This window comes from Lynx canadensis, chromosome B3 (genome assembly GCF_007474595.2).
Source record: "Lynx canadensis isolate LIC74 chromosome B3, mLynCan4.pri.v2, whole genome shotgun sequence".
NCBI classification, from domain to species: Eukaryota; Metazoa; Chordata; class Mammalia; order Carnivora; family Felidae; genus Lynx; species Lynx canadensis.
Window position 1 is genome coordinate 36,765,199 of NC_044308.2, and position 24,799 is coordinate 36,789,997.

The 24,799-nt window shown below is 51.6% G+C and overlaps 1 protein-coding gene across 1 annotated transcript in view; it reads left to right on the plus strand.

Moving 5' to 3' along the window:
- The first annotated feature begins 2,466 nt into the window (after positions 1-2,466).
- The window catches only part of ITGA11 (integrin subunit alpha 11), a 125,562-nt gene continuing 103,229 nt past the window's right edge, over positions 2,467-24,799 (plus strand). Inside the window, exon 1 of the mRNA XM_030317836.1 lies at positions 2,467-2,518. Within this exon, the coding sequence (XP_030173696.1) occupies positions 2,467-2,518 (52 nt within the window). The remainder of the gene's footprint in view (positions 2,519-24,799) is intronic.

Sequence of the window (24,799 nt, forward strand, 5' to 3'; positions counted from 1 at the left end):
TCATTGCCATTGCTCAACTCAAATCCCAGCTTCCATAAAGCCCTTTATCTGAGTCTCTGAGTTTTTCCAGATTGAATCTGCATTGTGCATTTGTCACCCATACGCTGCTGCCTTGTAAGGTTTAGATAAAATGTTTAATACTCATCAAATAATAAATTATTTAAATAAATGATTAAATAATAAACTATGATTACATCAATAAATACCAGGTCGTGTCTTGTCAGCTCCACCCCTGGGGACTCCAGCGTGGGCTTCCCTTCTGTGTTCTGCATGTTGAAGAGGGAGGGCACATCTCTTCCCCTCCCCACGCTGCCAGATTCTGAAAAGGCACACATATCGTATTCAGGACTCGAATGCCCCTGATGAGGACAATGGGAGCTAATGAAGGGGAAAAATAGAAGAATTGTTACACGAAGACCCTCAGCAGCACGCCCACCAAAGGGATCTCCTTCAGCAAAGAGTGTCTGGTCTTCACAAGTGCTTCAGGCAACCCCCAAATACCTGGAGTTTGAGAACCACCAGAGAAAGACTGAAATTGGGTGAGGCAAGAAGAGGTGGTTTGCAGCTCATTGGATAACTGTTACCGGTTAGGGTGCTCTAGGTTCAAAGCAGCCTCACTCAAACCCACTTAAACAATAAAGTGGACTCATTGGTCATATAACTGGAAAGTCCTCAGGGGAACAGGCTGAGGAGGTGGTTTGATCTAGAAGCTCAATAAGACCCTCGTGGACTTGCGTTCTCCATTCTGCCATCCCAAGACAGATCTCCTTTCTCCACCCCAACCCCTTCCACTTCTGGGCCTACATGATTCTTTGTTTCAGCCTGGGAGGGGATGTAGGAGTAGGAGAAGGGAGAAAAGAGTTCCTTCCTTCCTTCCTCCCTTCTACGGGCCATTTTAGAAGAGTAAGAAAGCTTGTTTCCCAGAAAGCCTTCCTTGGTCATGTTTCCCTTTCTTAAACTATGGTCAGGGGGTGGCAATACACTGATTCATTTCAGCCTAAACCACATACCTCCCCCCCCACACACACACATACACCCTGTGGGGATGGAATGAGCTTTCCCCAATGTCTGTGGCTAAGTGAGGGAGGTGAGGTTACTGAAATAAAACCAGGGTATCTAGCAAGAAGAGAGCAGCGTTGGGGAGGCAGGCACAACACCTATTACTAAACTCACGTGAACCTGGGCCTTCTCGAAACCCACTTCAATCCTCCAGGATCCAGCCTGAATGCCAGCTCCACTGGGAAGCCCTTCCAATCCTTCCCAGAGAGAAAATTCCTCTGGGCACCCACACATCACCTGTGCTCATTCAACTACTCATCCGTCCACCCACCCACTTACTGTGTTACTGGTACTGGGTGCTGAGGGCTGAGTGCTCAGTTGTGAACCAGAGATTTCTACCTGAATGGGGTTTTCAGTCTGGACAAGGGCAGAAAAGTTAATCAAATGATTACACTAACTTACCTAAGTATAATGAAGAAAAGAGAGGGAGAGAGATCATGTACCTGGGGAGCCTACCTGGTGAGGACGGGGGTTGGGGTGGGGGTGAAGGAAGGCTTTCCTGAGAAAGTGATGTGGGGTCCCTGCTCTCACTTTCACCACCTGTGCCATCCCACCCTCTGCCTCAATTCTCCCCTGCTGGGCAGGCCAGCCTCTACACTCCCTGGTTCTGGTCCAGGGCCTGATTTAAAGTTTGTGCAACAAATGTGCGTTGAATTTAATTGTCAGGGGTTTTGAACTGCTGGGAAGGAAGGTGGCTGCGTTCCAAAGAACAGCTTCACTGCTGTGAAAGTAAGCACAGGATCCTCCTGGCTGCGTCGGGGTGCCTCAGGTAGGAGGGGCGGACAGAGTGGAGGTGGAGCAGGGATCCGCATTCATTCCGGGGTCAGAAGCAGCACCGGGGCCTTTGCATTCCAAGCTCCCGATAAGGGCAGGCGGGAGGGACGTCTCCGAATTGACGTTTGAGGGACATCCGCTCCCCTGGGCCAAGGGAGACCTCAGTCGTGGCCAATGTCTTCGGGTCACCTGAGATACCCCTCCGAGCTTTGTGAACCCTCTGAGAAACGGGAATATAAACCACTTTTGCTGCAGAGATTTGGCCTTTGGTGGCGGGGTGTGGAGGGAGGCGCCGCACCGGTTCTCGGAGGAGGGGGCGGGGGGGGGTTCTCACCGGCAGAGGAGGAGTAGGGGCGCGGGCGGTGCGGAGAGGGCGTGGGGGGGGGAGCGGCACGCCGCGTGCCCAGGTGGCAGAGGGGCCGAGATTGGCCCCGCGCCCGGCGCGAGCGTGTCCGCGCGCCCCTCCCCGCCGCCCGAGCCCTCCCACTTCCTCTGCAGGAGCGGCGGTTGTCAGGGAGCCGGGCGCGCGGCTCGCAGTGCAGGCTCCGGGCGCCCGCGAGGAGGCTGCCGCTCGGGCTCACCGCCCCGCCGCCCCTCACCCGGCCTCAACCGCCGCCGCCGCCGCCGCGCGCCATGGACCTGCCCAGGGGCCTCTTGGTGGCCTGGGCGCTCAGCCTGTGGCCAGGTACGTCCCCCTTGCCTCCGCGCGCCGGTGGGAGCCCCTCGGAGGGTCGGAGCTTGGCTGCTGGGGGGACGCGGGTCCCCCGAGAAGCGGCGGCAGTCTAGCGGCCAAACTCCGCAAAAGAGGGCGCCGGGGCGACTCGGGGCCGGGAGTTTGTTTGGGTGTGCGGGGAGGAGTTGGGGAAGACTGAAGAGGCTCGAGTCGAGGAGCGCGGCGGGCTGGCGGCCCCGCCGGACACGCTGGCTACCTCCGGGCGCCCCGCCGGGGAGACTCGGGCGTCCCGGGAGCGCGGAGGGCGCGTGGCCCGGGCTGGGAGGGGTCCGGGCGCGCGGAGCAAGCGCCGCCTCGGGAGCCCTCCTGCCTGCGGAGGGAGGCGCCTGAAGTTTGGGGAGCCGGGCGCGACGGCCCGGGAGAGCTGGGGGGACCTGGGCGCCGAGCGCTGCCCAGAGTACCTCCGGCCGCGGCCGGACGAAGCCCCAGGGCGGGGACCCCTAGGACGAAGCCCCAGGGGCGAGCGGTCGCCGGCCGGGCCGAAGGCGACGGGCGCAGCTTCGCAGTCCAGGGCCCCAGAAACCTTACCTGACACGCGGGGTAGGGACGGGGCAACCGGTGCTCGAAATTATGCAGTTATTCAATAATCGGGAGAAGCCGCCGTCGCCGAGGCGCGCGCCGCCCGCCTAATGCAATCCAGGTGTCGGGGCGCGGCGAGGACCTCGGGCCGGCCGGGCGCACTGCCGGCAGCCAGGAGCGGGCCCTGGGCTCTCCGCACTGGGGCCACCCGGCCCGGGCTTCTCCACCCCCAGCGACCCGGCCCGACCCGGGGTGGCGGCCAGCGGCGCCGTTCTACCGGCGGCGACCGCTTTCGGGGCCTCTCCTTTGCGCAGCGGAGTGTCCCGGCGGGGACCAGAGCCCGCCGCGGGGACTGGCCGCCCGGCCTCGCCTCCCCTTCCGCATGGGTCAGGCTGGGGCTGGAGCGGTACTGGGGTCAGACGCGGGGGCAGCAGGGAAGGAGCAGACAGGGAGCATCGGTGGCGACCCCCCAGCCCGGGCTCACTCACCGCGGTCCCAGGGTACCGCGGAAACAAGTGCACCCCCCATCGGTCTCTAGCGGAGACTCTGGAAGGGCCTGTAGTTGAAAGAGTTTCTGGCCATGGATTTCAGTCCAGATCCTAGAGCCACGAAGCAAACATTGCCGCTTTAAGTTGTTGGGGAAAGGAGTGTTGGGGAGGGCATCAGGCCACCAGGCCAGCAGACGTCTAGAAACCAGCTGCAGGGGGAGGTGAAGTCCACTCTAGGTCTTTTAGACAGGAGGGAAGGTAACTCCAGGAACTGTCTTCAAATCACGGGGAGATCCAGTCTTAGGAAAAGGGAGCCCTGTGTGGCTCCAGATAGGAGGAACCTTCCCACCGGACCTGAGATGGAGAAAGCCTGTTCCTCGGAAAGCTAAGAATGAAGTCTTTGGAATCAGAGCGCTTCCATCCTGGCTCTGCTGCCCACTAGCTGTACAATCTTGGGCACAATATGCAATCTCTCCAACAGGTTTCCTTCTTTGTGGAACGGAGATAGAAACTCAGACCGAGTTCATAAAGTACTCCAGATAATTAAGTGAGGCACTGTCAGAAAAGTCCTTAACACAGGGCTTGGTGCACAGCAGGGCAGAAGCCATGGTTGTTAATGTCGTTTACTCAAGCAGGAATGGTGGGGGCGGGGGGGGGGGGCGCTAGGGGAGTGGGGTGAAGGACAGGGACAGGATTTGTGACTCAGAATTCCCTTTAAATGGAGAAAAACCACCCTTAAGTTATGTATGGTCAGTTTGGGTTCTTAAAATATGGGATTCATTAAACATATCAATCAATGTTGGAACGACGACATCTGCTTGCAAGAAACTGGGCGTGGGGACCAAGTATGTGTGCAGTCTGGGTCCTGCCTGGAGCTGGGAATAAAGCAAGGCTAGAGGAAGCTGAATAGAGGGATTAGGGAGTGAACAGCACAGAAAAGCTAAGGACTATGGTTCACACAAGAGAAGTTCAGTTCCACTTGATTAGCAAAGGAGGCTTCCTGAGGGGAGGAGAGCCTTGAAAGGGTGTGGAGAGTGTGGAGGGGCCTCAAAGTAGGATTGTTTATAAGTTAGAGTGTTATTTCCTGGGACTAATTAAAGGGAGAGAAAAAAAAAGATATTTTAAACCACAAAGGTGACTCTATTTTGGACCCAAAATTGGAAAGGTTGGGGCGGGGGTTGGGGGGGGTCAGTGGGTCCATCCCCCTGGCTCCAGAGCAAGATTGATGTCAGTCTCCCAATGGTGCATCACATGGATTCAATGTGAGGATTACCAGGAAGCTTGCCTGATGGTGACGGCACAGCTTGGCTGAGCAGGGAACCTGTCACAGGCCAAGTTGGGAGTGAATGCACGTGGAAGCCATTATGAGTTTGGAGCTTCTATCTTGCCAGAGCTTCTGCTGTAAGTTGGGCAAGGTGATGGGTGGGCGAAACTAGAAAGGAAGAAAAAAGGAATAAAGAGAGAGAGAGAAGGAGGGAAAGAGGAAGGAAGGAAGGGAGGAAGGAAATAAAAGAAGGAGGGAGGAAGGGAAGAGGAAGGGAGGATGGAGGGAAGGAAGGATGGAAGGAAGGAATAGGAAATAGACAAACCTAAAGGCTTTTGTAGCTGACATCCAGGTAAAACAGATCCATTGATCAGAAGTTTCTATCATAACATATCTGTAATAAGGGTTCATGAGTAATGATTCTTTAAAACTCAATCTTTACTGAGCATCTATTGTCTGCGGCACTCCATAAAGGCACACAGGGAGATCAGACACAGCGTGGGGGTGAAAGCCTGGGGGTCTCACTCCCTGGACTGGGTCTGGCCTCTGCCAGTTAGGACTCTGTGCTCTTTGCAAATTACCAAATGGTTCTGTGCCTCAGCTTTCTCATCTGCAAAATGGGGATGATAATAAGAGAATTTACAGAATTATCCAAAGATTAAATGAGTAAGTGTAAATACAGTGCTTGGAAAGTTCCAGCACATATTAAGCATTCAGGGAGGTTGTCTTTCTTCTCCAGCAGCAGCAGCTTAGGACTGAAGGTACGATGGAAGGATGCACGGAGTTGTAGCTGTCAAACTCAAGTCCATAGGAGAGGTCTAAAGGAAGTGCTACGTGCGAGGGTGCTGGAGAAGACATACATATCAAGGCCCCAAATAGACACAAACTTTCCCAGCCCCTCTCCTAAAGACCTGGCCCGAAGTCTTGATCATGATGGGAATTGAGGGATTCTATCTAGCTAGCTAGCTAGCTATTTATTTATTTATTTATTTCGGTTGAGGCTGTCATGAAGTCAATGCAATCTTAGTGTGAGTGTCTTGTGGTATTTTGTGGCGTGGAGAAGAACCTACCATGCGGCATGGCCCTTGTGTGTCCCTGTGGAAGCAGGGGGTGGGGGGCGGTTCTTATTCAGCAGAAAAACCTCGTCTGGGAAAAAAAACACAGTACTAGGCACCGTGGGTGTGCAAAAACTAAAAGGATCCAAGCCCGGCTCTCCAGCTGTGGGGCTTGTCAGCCAAGCCTCTCAGCTGAGGAGCTTCTGGACCCTTCCACACGCGGGTCTCGGGGCCCCTGAAAAGAGCAGTGGAGTATCACCTTCTTTCTAGTTATTCACTGTGGCCAGCGTCTATCCCACCATGGCCCCCCAGAGATGGGATGTCTATCTCCTTGCTGTTCTCCTTGTCCCCGCCCACCCACACAGGGCTGTGGGCCCCTACGGAACTCAGACAGCGACTCACCTTCATTTTGACCTCCCCAAAGCTCTTTCTCTCCCCTCCTGTAGGGGAAGCTTCCTTCAGCAGCAGGCAACTTCCCTTCCATCCTCTCTCCTCCTCGCTTAGGACAAAACTGTGGTCTGAGCTGGCTTGCTCTTTAGTTCTTTGTGTTTTTTTTTATAGTAGGTTTTTTTTTTTTTTTTAATAGAAGTACAACTGATATCCAGTATTGTATTCGTTTCAGGTTACAACACAGTGATTCAACATTTATACGTCTTATGAAATGCACACCGTGGTGAGTGGTTGCAACCTGCCACCACAGAAAGCGATTACAATATTACTGACTAGATTCCCCAGTCTGTACTTTTCATCTCCAGGACTTTTTTGTTTAATAACTGGAAGTTTGTGCCTCTTAATCCCTTTCACTTCTGGCAGCCCAGTTTATTCCCTGTATTGATGAGTCTATTGGTCTTGTTCTGTTTGTTCATTTGCTTTGTTTTTTAGATTCCGCGTGTAAATGAAATCACATGGTATATGTCTCTTTCTGACTTATTTCACTTGGTGCCGTACCCTCTGGGTGTTACCCATGTTGTTGTGATTGGCAAGATTTCATTATCTTTTGTGGTTGAGTAATGTCCCATTGTGTACACAAAGTACATCTTTATCCATTCGTCTGTCAATGGACACTTAGGTTGCTTCCATATCTTAGCTATTGTAAATAGTGCTGCAATGAACAATGGAGGGCATATATCTTTTTGAATTAGTGTTTTCATTTTGGGGGAGTAAATACCCAATAGTGGAATTACTGGGTCGTTCAGAACTATTAAAATAGTTCTATTTTTAATTTTTTGAGGAATTGCCATACTGTTTTCCACAGTGGCTGCACCAATTTACATTCCCACCAATAGCACATGGGTTCTCTTTTCTCCACATCCTCACCAACATTTGTTTTTTCTTGTCTTTGTGATGATGGCCATTCTGACAGGTGCGAGATGATACTTCGTTGTGGTATTGATTTGCATTTCACTAATGATGAGTGATATTGAGCATATTTTCATGTGCCCATCGGCCATCTGTATGTCTTCTTTGGAAAAGGTGTCTATTCAGTTTCTCTACCCGTTTTAAAATCAGATTGCTTTTTTTTAAATGACTTCTTATATTTTGGGGGGTATTAACTACTTATCAGATACATCATTTGCAAATATTTTCTCCCATTTAGTAGATGTGGATTTTTTCATTTTGGTGATGGTCTACTTTGCTGTGCAAAAGCTTTTAGTCTGATGTAGTCCCAATTGTTTATTTTTGCTTTTGTTGTCCTTGCCTCGGGAGACAGACCCTCCCAAATATTGCTAAGACCCATGTCTAGGAGTTTACTGCCTATGTTTTCTTTTAGGGGTTTTATGGCTTCAGGTATCACATTTAGGGCTTTAATCCATTTTGAGTTTATTTTTTTATATGGTGTAAGAAAGGGGTGTCCTTCCTTCCTTCCTTCCTTCCTTCCTTCCTTCCTTCCTTCCTTCCTTCCTTATTTCCTTCCTCCCTTCTTTCTTCCTTCCTCCTCTCCCCTCTTCTGTTCCTTCCTTCTTTCCTTCTCTTTTCCTCCCTTCCTTCCTCCCTCCCTTTCTTTCCTTCCTCCCTCCCTCCCTCCCTTCTATTCTTCCTTCCTCCCCTCCCCTTCCCGTTCCTTCCTTCCTTCTTTCCTTCCTTTTTTCCTCCCTTCCTCCCTCCCTTCCTTCCTCCCTTCCTCCCTCCCTTTCTTTCCTTCCTTCCTTCTTTCCTTCCTTCCTTCCTTCCTCCCTTCTTTCTTCCCTCCTCCCCTCCCCTCTCCTGTTCCTTCCTTCCTTCTTTCCTTCTCTTTTCCTCCCTTCCTCCATACCTTTCTTTCCTTCCTTCTTTCCTCCCTTCCTCCCTCCCTTCCTCCCTCCCTTCCTCCCTCCCTTCTATTCTTCCTTCCTCCCCTCCCCTTCCCATTCCTTCCTTCCTTTTTTCCTCCCTTCCTCCTCCCTCCCTTCCTCCCTCCCTTCCTTCCTTCCTTCCTTCCTTCCTTCCTTCCTTCCCTCCTTCCTTTCTTCCTCCCTCCCTTCCTTCCTCCCTCCCTCCCTTCCTTCCTCCCTTCCTCCCTCCCTTCTTTCTTCCTTCCTCCTCTCTCCTTCCCATTCCTTCCTTCCTTCTTTCCTTCCTTTTTTCCTCCCTTCCTCTCCTTCCTTCCTTCCTTCCTTCCTTCCTTCCTTCCTTCCTTCCTTCCTTTCCTACCATGTAGCTGTCTAGTTTTCCCAACACCACTTATTGAAGAAACTGTCTTTTCCCATTGTATGTTCTTCTGTCCTTTGTTATAGATTAATTGACCATATACACGTGGGTTTATTTCTGGGCTCTCTGCTTGGTCCCGCTGATCTATGTGTCTATCTTTGTGCCAGTGCCATACTGTTTTGATTACTACAGCTTGTAGTATAGTTTGAAATCCAGGATTGTGATACCTCCAGCTTCGTTCTTCTCTCTCAAGATTGCTTTGGCTATTCGGATCTTTTGTGGCTCCATACAAATTTGGGGATTATTCTAGTTTTGTGAAAAATGCTATTGGTATTTTGATGGAGATTACATTGAATCTGTACATTGCTTTGGGTAGTGTGGACATTTTAACACTTAATTCTTCCAGTCCATGAATATGCTGTATCTTTCCAGTTATTGGTTCATCGTCAATCTCTTTCATCAATACCTTACAGTTTTCAGAGTATAGGTCTTTTACCTCCTTAGTTAAATTTATTCCCAGTTATTTTCTTCTTTTTGATACAATTGCAAATAGGATTTTCTTGATTTCTCTTTCTGCTAGCTCATTATTAGTGTATAAAAATGCAACAGATTTCTGTCTAATAATTTTATATCCTGCAATTTTAATGAATTCATTTATTAATTCTAATAGCTTTTTGTGGAGCCTTTAGGATTTTCTGTATATATCATGTTATTTGCAAATTGTGGCAGTGTTCCTTCTTTATCAGTTGAGATGCCTTTTATTTCTTTTTCTTGTCTGGTGACTGTAGCTAGGATTTTGGATACTATGCGGCAAGGTTGGGCAGCCTTGTGTTGTTCCTAATTTCAGAGGAAAAGTTTTTCACTATTAGGTGTGATGTTGGCTGTGGATTTGTCATATGTGGCCTTTATTATGTTGAGGTATACGATGGCCTCCAGCTGACTCCGAACCCACATGCCCTCAGTGTGGAGTGCTTGCTAGAGGGAGCTGTGGTCCAGGTGGGGGTCCAACCCCCATCATGTAAATCCCAGCTGGACAAATTCTTAGCTGAAAGCCCAGAAGTTTGTTACCAGTGTGGGGAGAAGGGGAGGCAAGAGGCTGGAGTTGGTCATCTTGTAAACCCCAATTAAATAAGCTTTCCAAAACATTCCATTCCATGGAATGGCTTTCATACCCTTCATGTTTTTATGACCTGAGTCCCAACATAAATAAAATCCTACCTGGAGGGAAAAGCCAGGGTGGTCACATTGCCTCCCTACCTCTGTCCCTCATTTCGTTGTTCACCCACGTGCTTCCTGAACAGCAGCAGCGATCACCATGTGCGTGGCCTGGGAGCCCAACTGCCCGGGTTCACATCTTTTCTCCTCGGCAAACCCTGGAGAAGCCCCTCTGGGCCTCATTTTTCCTCATCTGTGTAATGGGGAGAAAAACAACATCACAGGCTGGTGCGTGCTAAACATCCGATGATCTGTACGTGGCTCACTCATATCAAGTGCTTCGAGGAGCATCTGGCACCCAGTCAGCCGTCGGTTAACAGCAGCAGGTATCCCCTTCCCACCGTGCGTCATTTGATTGATGCCGTCTGCTGTGTTGAGCACGTTCTCACATCTCACTTAGGCCCTGCTGCTGCCTCACGAAGTCACAACTGCAATCACCAGAATACACGCGAGGAGTGTGTTGGTTCATCCAAGGTCATGTTGATAGAGTAAGAGGTCGCATCAGGATTGTTTGACGCCCAAGCCATGGCTCTTCCTTAATCCATTCATGATATTTCTTTGGGAACTGGGCCCGGAGAGCATAGATAGATGAGTAAGGTGCTCCTGCTGAAGGAGCTGTCTTCAGGGAAAATGAGATCAGCGCTCAAATGGCCATCCGCTCAAGGGCACCAGCCCAGGAGTGGCCACTCCCTTCTTCAGACTCAGCTAGACACTGGCTTCTCAGTCAAGGTGCCGGCCTGATGAGAAGCGACGCTCACGTGGTGCCTCAGAATGTAAGCAAGGCTCTCCCTCCCTCGCCTCACAGCTCAGGGCCGAGAGAGGCTCTCTACCCGCTGCCCCCAAGTTCCCAGTGCTCTGGACCACGCCACCCGCCCCCAGACTCCCTCTCCAGTCCCTTCTCGGGGTCCGGGCTGAGCAGTTCTCTTCTCCTATTCCCCTAATCAAAACCTGCTCTGAGCCCCAGACCTAATGATTTAATTCAGGCTGAAGGGCACTAATGAGTGAAGACAATTTCATGTGTCCTACCTGAAGGGGTTTGCATTTTAACTGGACTGTACCTTGAGCTCAAGGGACAAGGGGCTGATGGTAAAATGTCAGGTGCAGAGGCCAACCAGCAGACTAAATATTTGAGGCTGGGGACCTGCCTTCACGTGGTCCAGCCACTTGGCCCACTCTTCCGGCCCTTGTGGATGACGGAGGCCCCATCCTGTAAGTTAGAAGAATCCCGTCTGTGGCTTGGGTGATGCACTAGAGCAGACAGAGGCTTTTCCACGTGGCATGTGGGGTGAGTTAGGCAAGTTGCTATAGCAACATACTCCAGGATTCTAAACAGGATGACACAGAGAAGGGGTTCCTGCCTCTGCAGCTGGGGTTGATAGTTTTCTTCCTCCAGAGCATCACCCAACTGGGCCAGGCTATCAGAAATCCTGACCCTGCAGATTTCCTAGGCCTATGTCCTTGCAGATTGGGAGGGCTGTGCCTCAGGAAGGCCATGGGGAAAAAAACCCAAACTGAGCAAGTGGGTGCAGCTCCTGATGAGCATTTCCATATGTTCATTCTATCAATGAGGAGGGGCCAAGTGAGGCTTAGAGGCCCTGCCATGGCTAGTATGTCCATTAGGTAGATGGAGAAACCGAGGCTCTTAACGGTTTTCCCAAGATCACATGGGAACTCAGAGGCAGGTTCTCTGGCCAAAGATGAGGTTAGGAATCTAATTTGCTACACCTAATTTAAGGAGCAAGCAATGCTTCAGGCAAAGGAATGAAGTTCTAATGGTAGAAATTCTACATCTGTGGCAGGCAGGAGGGATAAGATCATTGAAATCATTCTCTATAGACCTCTGGTATTCCCCGGCCCCCACAGTTCTCTCTCTCAGCCTGGCCATCCCCAGGCCGCTGCCCCAGACCACTGCCCCCTCCTACCAGAAAGGTCACAAAGCAGCGCCCATGTTTTCTTCCTCTACCAGAACTGGTCTTTCCCTGGAGTTAATAGCCTCTCAGATCCAGTAGCTGATGGCAATCATAAAGTCCCACAAATAATTTGTAGGCAGGGCTCTTCTCTGGGTTTATTCACACCGTTTTCCACACGTGCAAGACCAGCCCCATCATCTACAAAACCCAGTACAAAATGAAAACGCAGGGCTCCTCGTTTAAAAAGATTAAGAATTCCAGGATGGCCACCACAGAGCATTAAATCAAGTGTGGGCCCTTCTGAGTGTAGGGCCCTGAGCAGCTGCTCAGGTCGCACACCCATGAAGCCAGCCTGCTCATGTGGTTCTCCCCACAGGCCTGTACTTTGGCAGGGAGGCACCATGATCCCACTTTACAAATGAAGAAACTGAGTGGCTTGTCCATTTGACTCACGTGTACTGAGCACCCACTACACCTCCAGATCCTGGGGATTTCAAATTAGATAAGGCACAGCCTCTTCCTCGGGGGACACAGTGGGAGCAGGAAGGCGCAGATCACATACAGACTGTAGGGCTCGTGCAGAGTGCTGGTGCCCACGATGCTGGGGTGTCCCATGAAGCAGTTCTAAAGGCGGAGTGAGGCCTGCGGGATGCATTTGAAGCCGTGCATCAAAAGATGCCGAAATCAAAAGATGCTTCCCTCTCCAGCTACTACTGGCCCAAGACCACTTTGAGAACCTTTGGTGGGGGGGCGGGGGGCCCTTCCAAGCACTTGGCGCTAGGCTCTGGAGTAGCCACCTTGCTGAATGCATGAGGCCAAAACTTGAATTTTCTGGCCTTTCTGCAGCCGCAGGTACTTGTACTGCTGTGGTCCTGCGGGCCGATACTTTATGAGGGGACACTCCTCGGGCTTTTTGCCCACTCTGCCCCACCCATCTTGGTCTGTCATGGAATATTGCAGACGATCAGCAAATCCAGCGTCCTTCATCCTGGATGAACAAGGGGATGGCGGCCTGCATAAAACAGAACCTTTGCCCAGGCCCCACCCCAGAACACATCATCACTCTCTGTTAGAGCCCAGCATCACGTTTTTTAAAACTCCTCCGTCATTCCAACAGACAGCCATGGCTGAGAATCACTGATGAACTCTAAGCCCAGTCCCCAGTGAAGCAGAAGAGAAAGCACCGTCCGGGAAGGGAATGACTTACCCAGGGTCACACAACAGCCAGTGGTGAAGCCAAGATTTCACCAGTTCTCCTGAGCCCCAGTTCCTCCAGTCCACCCCCACCCCCACCCCCACCCCAGCCTGAGCTGGCGCAGGATTCATAGCCAGGCTGGGCTGGAAACCCAGCTTGGAGTCAAAGTTTGAGAGGCTGAGCACAAGGTAGAATTTGGGGGTGGGAGTTGGCACGTGGGGGGTTGATCGTTGGAGACCCTCTCTGTGTCTCCTACAAAGCCATGAGCTACTGGGCACTGGGCCCCAAGCAGGAAACCCAGAAAAGCCAAAGAGGGGCTTTGGAGGACACTGATCTGCTGAGGATCCTGGTCAGAACTGCCAACAGACAGATGGAGAGGCACAGGGGTTGGGGGCAGGATGGGAGGTGTCCAGCAGGGGTTAGACGAAGCCCCCTAGCATCATTCCAACCCTCTGATTCTGGGGCCTGCTGAAACTGTCGTCAGTGTTCTAGTGAAGGAAGCCCCCAACTCAGGATGGGGCACAGGCAAAGCAAAGCCTTGTGGGGTGGGAAAGGGATGCTCCGTCAGGAAGAGAGATCTGGGGACAGAGCAGGAGGGCTCTGGGACCTCCCTGAGGCCCCAGCCCAACTCAGGTGTCATTGTCTCCCTGACCCCCATTCCATCAGACCGTTTTCAATAGCAGCCAAGGTAAAGCTAAAATACAAAGTAGTGTCGTCACTCCCCTGCTTAAAACCTTCAGTGGCTCCCTATTGCCATCAGGTTGGCAGAGCTAACCAGACCCTGAATAGCTGGCCCTGGCCTGTGCTCAGGACCCACCCGGAGTAGCACCACATGCACCAGCACCCACGCCCTCCCAGAGGGCCCCCACCAGACCGAGCTTAGTTTTCCAGGCACACCAGCTCACTCTGGCCTTCACTCATGTTGTTCCTTAGATCCCATTCTGCCTCCTCCTTTTTCCTGGCTGCCTCCTACTTATTCTTCAGGTCTCCACTTGGGCTCCAGTTCCTCCTGGAATCCTCACCTTAGCCCCTCAACGAGACCTTGGAGACCTGTATGATCTCAAGACACCCTGCACTTTACTGACCACACAGTATTGTAATTGGTTGCACATCTTCCTCCACCGAACTAAGAGCAGAGACCACATCTCCTACCACTCCCAGTGTCCCTAGCTCTCACCAAGCACCACAGTAGATGCTTGATTAATATGTATTAAATATGTAAGAACTGTCTATCCGAGTAAACAGAAAGTTTTTTTTTTTAACGTTTATTTATTACTGAGAGACAGAGAGAGACAGAGCATGAGCAGGGGAGGGGCGGAGCGAGGGGGAGACACAGAATCTGAATCGGGCTCCAGGCTCTGAGCTGTCAGCACAGAGCCTGATGCGGGGCTCGAACCCACAGACCGCGAGATCCTGACCGGAGCTGAAGTCGGATGCTTAACCGACTGAGCCACCCAGGCGCCCCTAAACAGAAAGGTATTTAAGGGCAAGATAATGTCTTACATTTCTCTGCACGTGTACCCCCAGGGGGTCCTAACACAGGGACCTGTGTGAGCCGGGCCCTGTGCTCGGTGCTCTAGTGGGTAAAAGATAAGAGATACATCCTGTCCTCCGATGAGTTTATGGTTTAGTGGGAGAGACAGGGCCTTTGTATAAATAACTGTAATATAAGGGAGGAAGTCACACAGAGAAAAGACTCTGGGATTTGAGAGTTGGGAAAGAGATCGCAAATGCAGGAGGGGTAGAGAGTGTATCTGGGCAAAGGGCGTGATGTTCGTCAGCGGGATATTGGAGGGTGTGCCACGGGGAACTGAGAGAAGGGAACACCTTCAGGGCTGAGGCACTGAGAGGGGACCTGAATGCCAACTAAGACATTGGATTTAGCAGATGGGGAGCCATTGGAGGTTTCTGAGGGAGGGTGGCGGCGTGTTTGAATCTGTGTTTTGAGAAGTTCTGGGGGACGGAGGAGGGTGAATGCGACAGGACAACTGAGACCAGGTGGAATGAGGTAAGACGGACGTGGAGTGACCCAGGGGCCGCCAGAGCCTGGTGGAGAGGTGGCAAGATGAAAGGAGAAGAACGAGGCTGGAGGGACAGAATGGAGTGGGGCCTGGTCATCTGGGGAAGAAAGGTGTCAGGGAGGCCAAGCGGCAGCACCACTGGCTTGTGCGGAGGAGGAGGTTGGAGGAGGGGAAGTCGAGTCCATTCTAGACATGCTGACTTTGCGGGGCTCTTGGGGCTGGTGGAGGGGGCCCTCAGGCAATTGGAAATGTTGGCCGGGAGCTTGGAGGCGAGTCCGACTCCCAAGTGCTTTGACTGGGAGCCTGTCACACAAACGTGATTAGTGACACAACGCACACAGGTCTAAGTGAGAGGAAGCACCCGCGGATGGGGCCTCCCGGCCTCCAGCCCCTGCCCAGGCCCAGAAGCAGTGATTCATGCCCCAAACTTAAAGAGAACCCAGATTTTGATTTTAAAAGCCTTTCAGAGCAGAAGAAGCCAAGGAGAGGGCCAGGCCAGACCACAAGCCAAACATCAGCTGTGGAATGTGCTTGCTGCTGACGGTGAGGCCAGCCAGGGGCAGAGACACTGGCAGCCTCAGTGAGAGGCCCTGCCGATTGTCCCGAATGTGTCCGAAGTGTCGCCAAGATGGTCCCTGCTTTTTTCTCTCTCTGCCGTGTGGCTCTGCCTGCGATCTGCTCATCTTAAAACTAGCTCTCCCCACCACACCCCAGCCTGCCCACTGGGCCCACATCATCGGTGCTCTGAAAGCCCCCATGCCTTCGGCCTTCCCATCTCCACTCACTCAGCCTGGAGGACCAGGGCCAGGAGGCAGGCAGTTGTCTGGGGGCCACTTTGGGGGGACCCAGAAAGGCTCCCGTGGCTGGCGGTAAGAGCCACCTAACTGGTCCCCCTGCCTCTGCCCTGGCCCCTTGAGGCTCAACCCCCCTAGTAGCCAGAGGGATGCTGCTGGAATGTAGGTCAGATCATGTCATGTCCCTCCTCTGAGTAAGAGGCCCCGTTGGATCTAGCTTCCCCTGCCTTTCTGACCTCATCCTGACTCCTCCCCCACTTGCTCCTTCTGCTCCACCCTCGCAGTGTCTGGAAGGTTCTTCCCCACAACGAGCATCTTGGGCTTCGAACTTGTGGTTCCTTCTGCCTGGGGGGCTCCTCACCAAAGAGTTTCTCTCACTTACTTCAGGCCTTTCCTCCAACATCACCCTCTCACAGAGGCATTTAATGGCTCCCCCGACGAAAATGTCAACCTCCCCCTGCGTACATGCACAGACATAAACACCCTCCCCTGCTTCAGTCTCTCTGAGGCATCTCTCATTATTTAGCATCGTTGCTTGTTTATTTTTTCACCTTGTCTGTTGTCTCCTCCAACAGAATGTGATCAGGAGAGCAAGGATTCGTGTTTGTTGTGTTTACTTCTGTCTCCCAGGGTCCAGAGCAGTGCCTGGCCAGGGGAGACAAGCAGTAAATGGTTGTGGAATGAATGAATCGATCAATGAAAACTCACTCAAGCCTGCAACCTCCTGAAATCCCATTAACTAATCCCCACTGAGGTTAGTATCGCCCTGGTTCCAGTCACCTTTCTCAACAGGCCAGGTCCCTGGGTGGGCATGTGCTCAGCCCTGACACTCCCAAGGCCATTTGTTTTTAGATTAAAGGCTTTCTTTCCAGAGAAGGAGAGGCAACAGGCAGTTGCAGGTGGGCAGGACAAGGAGGGCTGCTGAGGTGGAAGAGGGGCTCTTGAGGGGAGGAGGGCCTTGAAAGGGGCACATCAGTTCACAGCAGACAGCCCAGGCCAGCCCAGCTGGCCCCGTGCTATTCGGTATTATGACTGTGACTCAGAACGTGAGGAGACGTGAGAAAGGCCTTGTTTTTACACAGTGCCAACTGATGTATATAATGGGACTTCCCAGGAAACAAGGCGGGGAGAGCACAAGTTTAAAATGCTCGGTTTCCCACAAAAGGGTGGTGATTCAGACATCACCCATGTACCGCAGGATGTGACCATGTCATTTAGTTCAGAGGAAGGAGCTGGCGGTGCCCGGAGAAGATGGCAGGGACCAAACGGTAGATCCCAGGTTACGGTCCAATCCCTGGGTGCCGCTGGACCAGAACCGGCCCTGGGGACTTGGGAGATGACGTGAAACCCGTCACACAGGTGGAGAGGCTGAGTCTGAGCCCAGTGAGGTTCATATGAGTGGCACGTTGCTGTGACTTGGGCTTTGAATACCGGCGCTGACACTTACCAAGTGTGTGATTTTGGACAAGTCACTTCCTCTCTCTAGGATATATAATGGAAATGATGATGCCCACCATGTGGGATTAGTAGGAAAAATTAGAGATGATGGTGATCACTGCAAAATGTCCGGTAGGGACAGGGAGCTGAATAAATGTTAATTTATTACATTTAGCAATAGTAATGCTTGATAACATTCATAGAGGGCTTCCAGGAATCGGGCTTTGTTCTAATTGCTTGTCTTCTCAATAATCCTGTAAGAGGGGTGCTAGTCCCCCATTTTAGAGACGAGAAACTGAGGCATGTAGATGTGAAGGAACTTACCCAAGATCACCCAGGTGATAAAGTCAACCTGGGGTTTGAACCCAGGCAGTCTGACCCCACTGACTGCAGTCCCTAGAGACTATGGGACTTGCCCAAGGTCACACAACCGCCACCGAACAAGAGAACCAGAGTCCAAATCCAGGTTTGATCACCTGAAAACCCACTTCTTCCCTGCTTTTTTTAAAAAAAAAAAATTTGAATTGTTTATGTATTTTTGAGAGAGAGACAGAGACAGAGTACAAGCAGAGGAGGAACAGAGAGAGAGGGAGACCCAGAATCTGAAGCAGGCTCCAGGCTCTGAGCTGTCAGCACAGAGCCCGATGTGGGGCTTGAACCCACAAACCGCGGGTTTGACCTGAGCTAAAGTCGGACACTCAACTGACTGAGCCACCCAGGTGCCCCGTCCTTGCTTTTTATGTACTGCTCACGGGACTTTGGCCATAGCTGTGTAATACACTATTTTCACTTAATAATTTTCCTTAAATTGACTTTAAATCAATTTAATTTTTTAAATTTACCCTAATCCTAAGCCATAATTGCTATGAAACTTAAGTTTTTATTTGCTTGTAATTTTTTAATACCCATTAAATAAACACATGAGTAGTCAAGTTTTAATGTTCCCTCCTGACCCACCTAAACTTTTTTCACCCACAACGCCATGGGGGACCCTGGATTATACTATGCAGCTCTCAGGAAGGACAGATAGCCCCGTCCCTACTCATCCAGAACTGAAGTGGGTCAGGTATGAGACTGACCCAGACTCCATTCATCTGGGATGTGATTTGCCCTGGCTCTCTCTCCTTGGAGGTTTGGTCAAGGCCTCTTCAAGGGCCAGCACCCCGTGGCAGTCTCGAGGAGGAGTCTAGAAAAGCTGGCAGGTGTCCAGGCACAGGAGTGGCCGTTTTCTCTTGTGCTCAGCCCAGCCCAGGGTTCCTGCAGGGCTGCTTGACTTGGCAGTGGCCCCGCTGGACTGGTCCCCACTGCTGATGGGGGTGGGCCAAGGAAGAGGGGTCTGCCCAGGGTGCCCTGCTCAGGCAGGTGAAGAGAGTTTTATGGGGAACCAGAGCCCGGATCAAAGCTTTGCTGAGCATGGGGCTGGTCTGGAGTTGGTGGGGGCAGGGGAGGGACGTGGTGGGGGAGCAAGGAACCACAGGGAGGACAGCCCAAATAAACCTTTGGCTCCCCATGAAAGGAGAAGAAACCCCCAATCCTTTCCATAATAAGTGTCCTTAATGGATGTAGGTGAAAATGGAGAGGAACTTGCTGCTTCCCCAGGCTCTAGCAGCCCCAGAAAGACCTCCTCTTCCAGGAAGCCCTCCTGGACCACTGCTGAAGTGATGGTGATATTTCTGTGGGCTTCTCTGTCTTATCAGCAGCACTTCTACTCTCCACAAGGCTGCCTGGCCCTTTGGACAGTGGGCACTAGGCACTGTCCGTTTGCTTCTCTCTTACTCTTCCCTCCTCCACGGAGCACCACACCATCCTGCCCAGTGCCAACATACACCTTGCTTAAGGTTTCAACACTGCCTCAGGCAGTTCACACCAGCCAGCACCCCCTCTTCTTCCAACCCTGGCTCTGCTCAGCCTGCTGGGCAGTAAACCAACTGCAACCTAATTCACACAGAGGAGTTCACGGCTGATAGACTATTAGACCTACGCCACTCCTTATTGATTTTTTAGGAGCGGCTGCTTGAAACCAGCCATGACTTGGCCCAAATGGACCAACCTGAACTGACCCTGAGTGTTCTAGATGTGGAAACCAAAGCCTGGGGTTGGATTACATCTCTCACTACTCCTCTGAGTCTACGGTAATGAAAAAGCCTGGGCTGCAGATGATGACCTCTGGGTCAAGTTCGGGCTTCAATACTGAACTTGGGTGACGCATGTATCCTCTTAAGACTTCCATTCAGTCACTTCTAAAGTGTTTGGCCTCCATGATCCTAAAAGCTCTTTGAGGGCTATGCTCCCATACATCTGTGAATAGGTCCGGAATTAGAAGCCAACTTTGACTATAAAGGCCACACGTACCATGAGAAAGTCGACAACAGAGACTCTACTTTAGAACAACTTCATCTAGAGGATGGTTGGCCCTTCCTCATCCACAGGTCCGTGAGCAGTTCTAAGCCTCAGGGGCCTCTTAAAAGGCCTTAGTGCCAAACATCTGCCTGATAGGAAACGTGAAGCCCGAATATCCCAGATGAGTGGCTATCCTCAGCTTGCATCCCTCCAGTGACAGAGAGCTCACCACCTCACAAGGCAGGCCTTTGTTTCCAGCAAAGGCAGGCGGAGCCATGAGCCCTTGACTCTTCTAAAGACCTAAACGTGACAGTAGACATTTGTGATAGTTTTGAAACCATGAGGAAGTGACATATACGAAAACCCAAAGGGCTTCTGCATAACCTTCAGGGAACCAACACACTTCCACTCCCTAATGTCCTCCACCCCCATCAAGCCCAGCCAATAGCATCCAGCTTCGCTTGGGTTCTATTGGGTCTATGTTAAGCTCTAAGCAGCCAGAGAACTTTTCAGATGGGTTGCGGGTGTATCCACTGCAGGGCGGGCCCTGCAGGCTTGGAAGGGAAGGGCCCCCCACAATTCCTTTTTTTAGTTTGTATTCAAAGACCAGGGGCAGACAGGCACAGCAATTCTCTGGGTCCTCACTGCGCTGCTTCCTGTCCTCCGAGGGAAAGCTGTGCCACAAATTGCATATCCTAAGCCTTGTCTTGCTCTTACTTTACCCAAACACTCCCTGGGCTGGGGCTTAGCCTGGATGCACAGGGCTCTTGCTCCACACGCCCATGACAAGCGGGAAATAATCTTAGGAACTCGAAAACCAAAACCAAACCGTCTGAGCTCTTTGAGCTGGTTAGTATGTCAGGAAAGGGAGGAACTCACTGTCCAATTCAGCTTCCTTTGAAAGGGACCGTGGCCGGGATCAGGGTGGGCAGGGCTGCCACGTACAGCTGTAAAGACTGTGCACTGCATAAGTCAAATGACTACGGTGTAAACAGCACTCTTTGCAGTTGGGCAGTGTAGTGCAGTGACTGGGGGGCTCGAGGGGGTAAGATGGGAACAGTGCACGTCGATGGGCTTCATGAAATCCTACACAGGGACTCAGAGCATCCAGTCCAGCATGTGCCTTTCACCGGTAAGAAAACCGAGTCAGGAAGAGCAAGAAACCCATCCAAGTTGTAAAACATGTTAAAAAGCTATGCTGGGGTTAGAACCAGGGCTTCTGAAGCCAAATTCAGGACTCTGAAGTTCTCTCCCCCTCTGAGGCTCCGAGTGTAACTTTCCCCTTCTACTCTTTGTCGGCAGGTTAGTGTATGAGACTCTTGGGGGCCTGGTGCTTGTTATTCTTTTTTTTTTTTCTCCAATCTCTTTTAACAAATGCGTATTGAGTACTTATTGTGTGTGAGGCATTGTTCCAGATGCTGAGGATAAGGTAGGGAGACAGACAGATGCAGTCCCTTCCAGTGGAGGGCTGGTAAATGTTTAACAACCCGTTCTGGCTCTTGGGATGAGATGGGTAGAGTCCCTATTTGTAGTATTTGCTAAATACCGTGGTGTAAATCCTCCCACTGTGGTCAATTAAAAGCAAGCCACCACCATGACATCACTGAAAGGGAAGATTGTACACATTCCGGCCTGGTCCCCTTCCTTGTGGAACTTAAACTCCAGGGGGGAGAGGAGACAGTGTCCAAGTGAGCAAATAGCTCTTATAACCAACTGTAATTATCTTTATTTGTCAAAGACATAAGGAAGATGCTTTGATGGAGGATAATGGTTCTCCGGAGCGTGCTCAGGGAAGAGTCCTCTGAGGCCAGGACATTAAAACTGGAGGTTAAGAAGGAGCCGGCTGAGCAAAGATCTTGGAGAATAATGTTCTAGATAAAAGGAACAGCTAGTCCAAAGGCCCTGAGGTGGGAAGAACTCTGTGGGTTTGAAGATCAGGGAGGGAGTCAGAATGGCTGAAAGTAGAAAGCGGCAAAGATTGTGACACAGGAACAGAGAGATCCTGCAAGGTCTGGTGAGCCCTGGGGAAGGGTCTAGAATCTACCCTAAATGCGATGGGAGGACCCCAGAAGTTTTCAGCAGGAAGGTACCAGGATCACAGGATCTGGCTGCTATGAAGAGCATAGTTTGGAGTTGAGCAAAAGTAGGATTAAGGGACCACTGAGAAGCCTCTTGCAAAGGGGTGCCTGCGTGGCTAGTTCGGTTAAGCATCCGACTTCAGCTCAGGTCATGATTTCATGGCTTGTGATTGCAAGCCCCACGTTGGGCTCTGTGCTGACAGCTCAGAGCCTGGAGACTGTTTCAGATTCTGTGTCTCCCTTGCTGTCTGCTCCTCCACCATTCATGCTCTGTCTCTCTCTCCTTCAAAAATAAATAAAAATTAAAAATTGTTTTAATCTTAAAAAAAAAAAAAAAAAACAAAGAAGCGTCTTGCAGAGGTCCAGGTATAAAAGGATGAAAATGACTTGGCCTGGGTGGTGTCAGAGGAAATAGAGAAGAGGGGACACATTCGAGAGGAATTGAGGGGGTGGAGCTGGCAGGATTCGCCGATGGGAAGTGAAGGAAAATCCTGAGGACTGATGTCCAAGCTTGTGACTCAAGCCATCGGATGGTAGGTGACTCCAGGTCCTGAAATGGGGAGTTCTGGGAGAAAGCCTATTGGGAAGGGAAAACCTAAGGCATCTTTTTGGTCGCATGAAGTGAGATGCCATGAGACATTCAAGTGAAAATGTCTGTGGGCATCTGGGCACTGACCATGGGGCTCAGAGGGCAGGGCTGGGCTGGGCTGGGTGTGATCTGGGGCTCGCAGGAGCCTGGGCCCGTTTGGGGTGAGTGGAGAAAAGCCTCAGCCCAAGTCCCACATGCTCAGCCAGGTCCTACAGGTGCATATTTGGGGTCACATCTCTGCCTCCAGTCTTCTAGGCAGCTTGAGGTCAGGGAGAAGGTTAGTTGCTCCAAACTTTGTTGTACTTTAAATGAACTTACGACACAGAGATTCACAATATTGACACTGGTGTGTTTTTATATCCTTCACGGCAGCCTTTGAAAACTTAAGGAAAGAGGTCCATTTTGATCACTTTCCCTAGCTAGAAAAAGGAAAAAATGATGTCAGGCAGGAAAATACACTGGCTCTCATAAAAACGTGAATCTTATTCCTGAAGGAGGTGATCCCTGTGTTCCCTGAAGGCATGAGATGGCTGTCCAAGGCTGGGAGCAAAAAAACAATGTTAATTACAGCAAATTTCAGTTTGCTGTTTGCTCTTTTCAGTTTTTAGGCCTGTTTTCCATGAGCCTGACATCTGCCTAACCAGCACATTGGCAAACTCCCGATTTCTCAAAAAAATAAATAAAAAGGATAGCCCTTGCTCTCGCCAGCACTGGCTCCTTCTTTCCATCTCTCCTCTCTGGATGCTTATGCAAGTGTCTCTATTTCAGCCCGCAGCTCACCGGCCCCAGCAAGTGTTTGATCTCCCCTGTAGCCTCCCCCACAGCGGGGCCCTCACTACCCGATATGGCTGCCCGGCCCATGTCTGATTGCTTCTGATGTAGAGATTTCTTTGTGATAAGTCATAGGTCAGCAAGCTTTAGGACACTGTGGGAACAGGACAGAGAACAACTGAGCTTTTGGATGAGACAAGGAGGCTGAAGCAGGGGAGAGAGGTAGGCAGGCCGGCGCAGGAGGGCTCCCTGGCCTTTCGCACCCTGCATGTAGCATGCGGGCAGGGGGGAGTCCGGCTGGGGAGAGTGGAAGGTGAACTGACCGAGGGCAGTGGGCAGAGGTGAGACTGCCCTGAGCCCCGTCAGCATAGGTCCTTGTTAGATGATTATCGAGTTAACTTGATAAGCTCATCCATGCTCGTTCATTCATGAGTTTGTTCAGTCAACTTTGTTGAGAGGCTGTTGTGTTCTGGATACTGAGCAGGGCCCAGGGCCGAAGAGGGACAGAAGCCCCCTCGCCTTGGTTATGGTGGCCTCTCTTTTTGGCACCAAATATCGGGTTGGCCTAGGGTCTGCAATGCTCCAATGCAAGTGAAAGCTTCAAAGACAGAGCTATCTCTGGTCTGGGAAGGGGGAGGGCACCCTCTTTGGACATGAGTAGAGGGTCTTATCCAACCCCACCGTGGAGAGCTCTCAGCTGCCCTGCCTGCTCTCTCGCAGACACAGCTGACCCGGAGGGGCACTCTAGAGGGGTAAAGGGTGTGTCACCTGGGAAGCAGGCAGGATGAGGCCTCAGCATGAGCACATAGGCCATGGGCAAGTCAGTCTCGGAGCCTCCATTTCTTCGCCTGTCTAATGGGGATCAAATCCCTAATCACGTGTTAGGATTCAATGAAATGCTAAGGCACCTGGCCTGTTTCTGGCACTTGATAGGTGTTCCGAGAATGACAGTTGAATCCCATTGGGAGATTCAGGGAAGGACTGGACCAAGAGCACTGCCTTTGGATCCCTGCTCTAACTAAACATGCCCCACCAGCTAGAAGACCTTGGTCACAGCAGGCAACTTCCTGAGCCTCTGTTTCCCCATTGGTGAGACAGGCCCAAGCCCAGCCTTTTGTGTGCATGTGTCTACTTCATGTTTGTTGAGTGCCTGCTGTCTGAAACAGTAGGCACCAAGGACATGCAGGTGCAGGACATGGCCCGCTCCCTGTCCCCTGGCCTCTCCACCCCAGGTGTGGAAGGGAGGGTCAGGAGGCGGGACAGCTGGGAAGGGACATTGGACGAGGTGGGGACCACAGGAGCAAAATGACAGGGCGAGTGGGGCACACACTGGGCCCTGCTCATGGGTGGGTGCAGAAGAGAGGGCAGATGGGAAGAGAAGACACACAGGTGGAGGACACAGAGAGCAAAGGCAGGTAGGCAAGCGCAGCAGTGTTCCTTCTGTGTAGACAGACGGTGTGTTAGAAGCTGCCTGGGCCTGATGGGATCATGAATATGAAAGCCTCTGTCCAGTTAAGACCTCTGTACACATACGAAGGCTTTCCAAGATGCGGGGCTCAAGTGGAACCCAGCACTCAGCCAGTGACAATGTCTAGGCCCCCTCACTGTACGCACGAGGAAGCTGCCTGATTCTGATGTGCGCTTTTTCACACATGGAACATCCAGGAGGACATAAAAGAACTTATGGATCTGGGGCTCCTCCTCCCAGGGAAGGTGGACTTGTGGCCACAGCCACCCAGGAGATAGCCACTGGCTCGCCCAGAGTGGCTCACTGCCAGAAGCAGCAGTGAATGTGGACTGGGGACGCGCTGGTTCCCTGATGAGATCATTTCCCTGAGAGATTCCTCCAAGAAACGAGGGGTGTGCTCGTTCCGTGGGCAGGGATGAAGCCTTTCCATGGAAGCCTCCCCACTATGGCCTTGCCCTCCC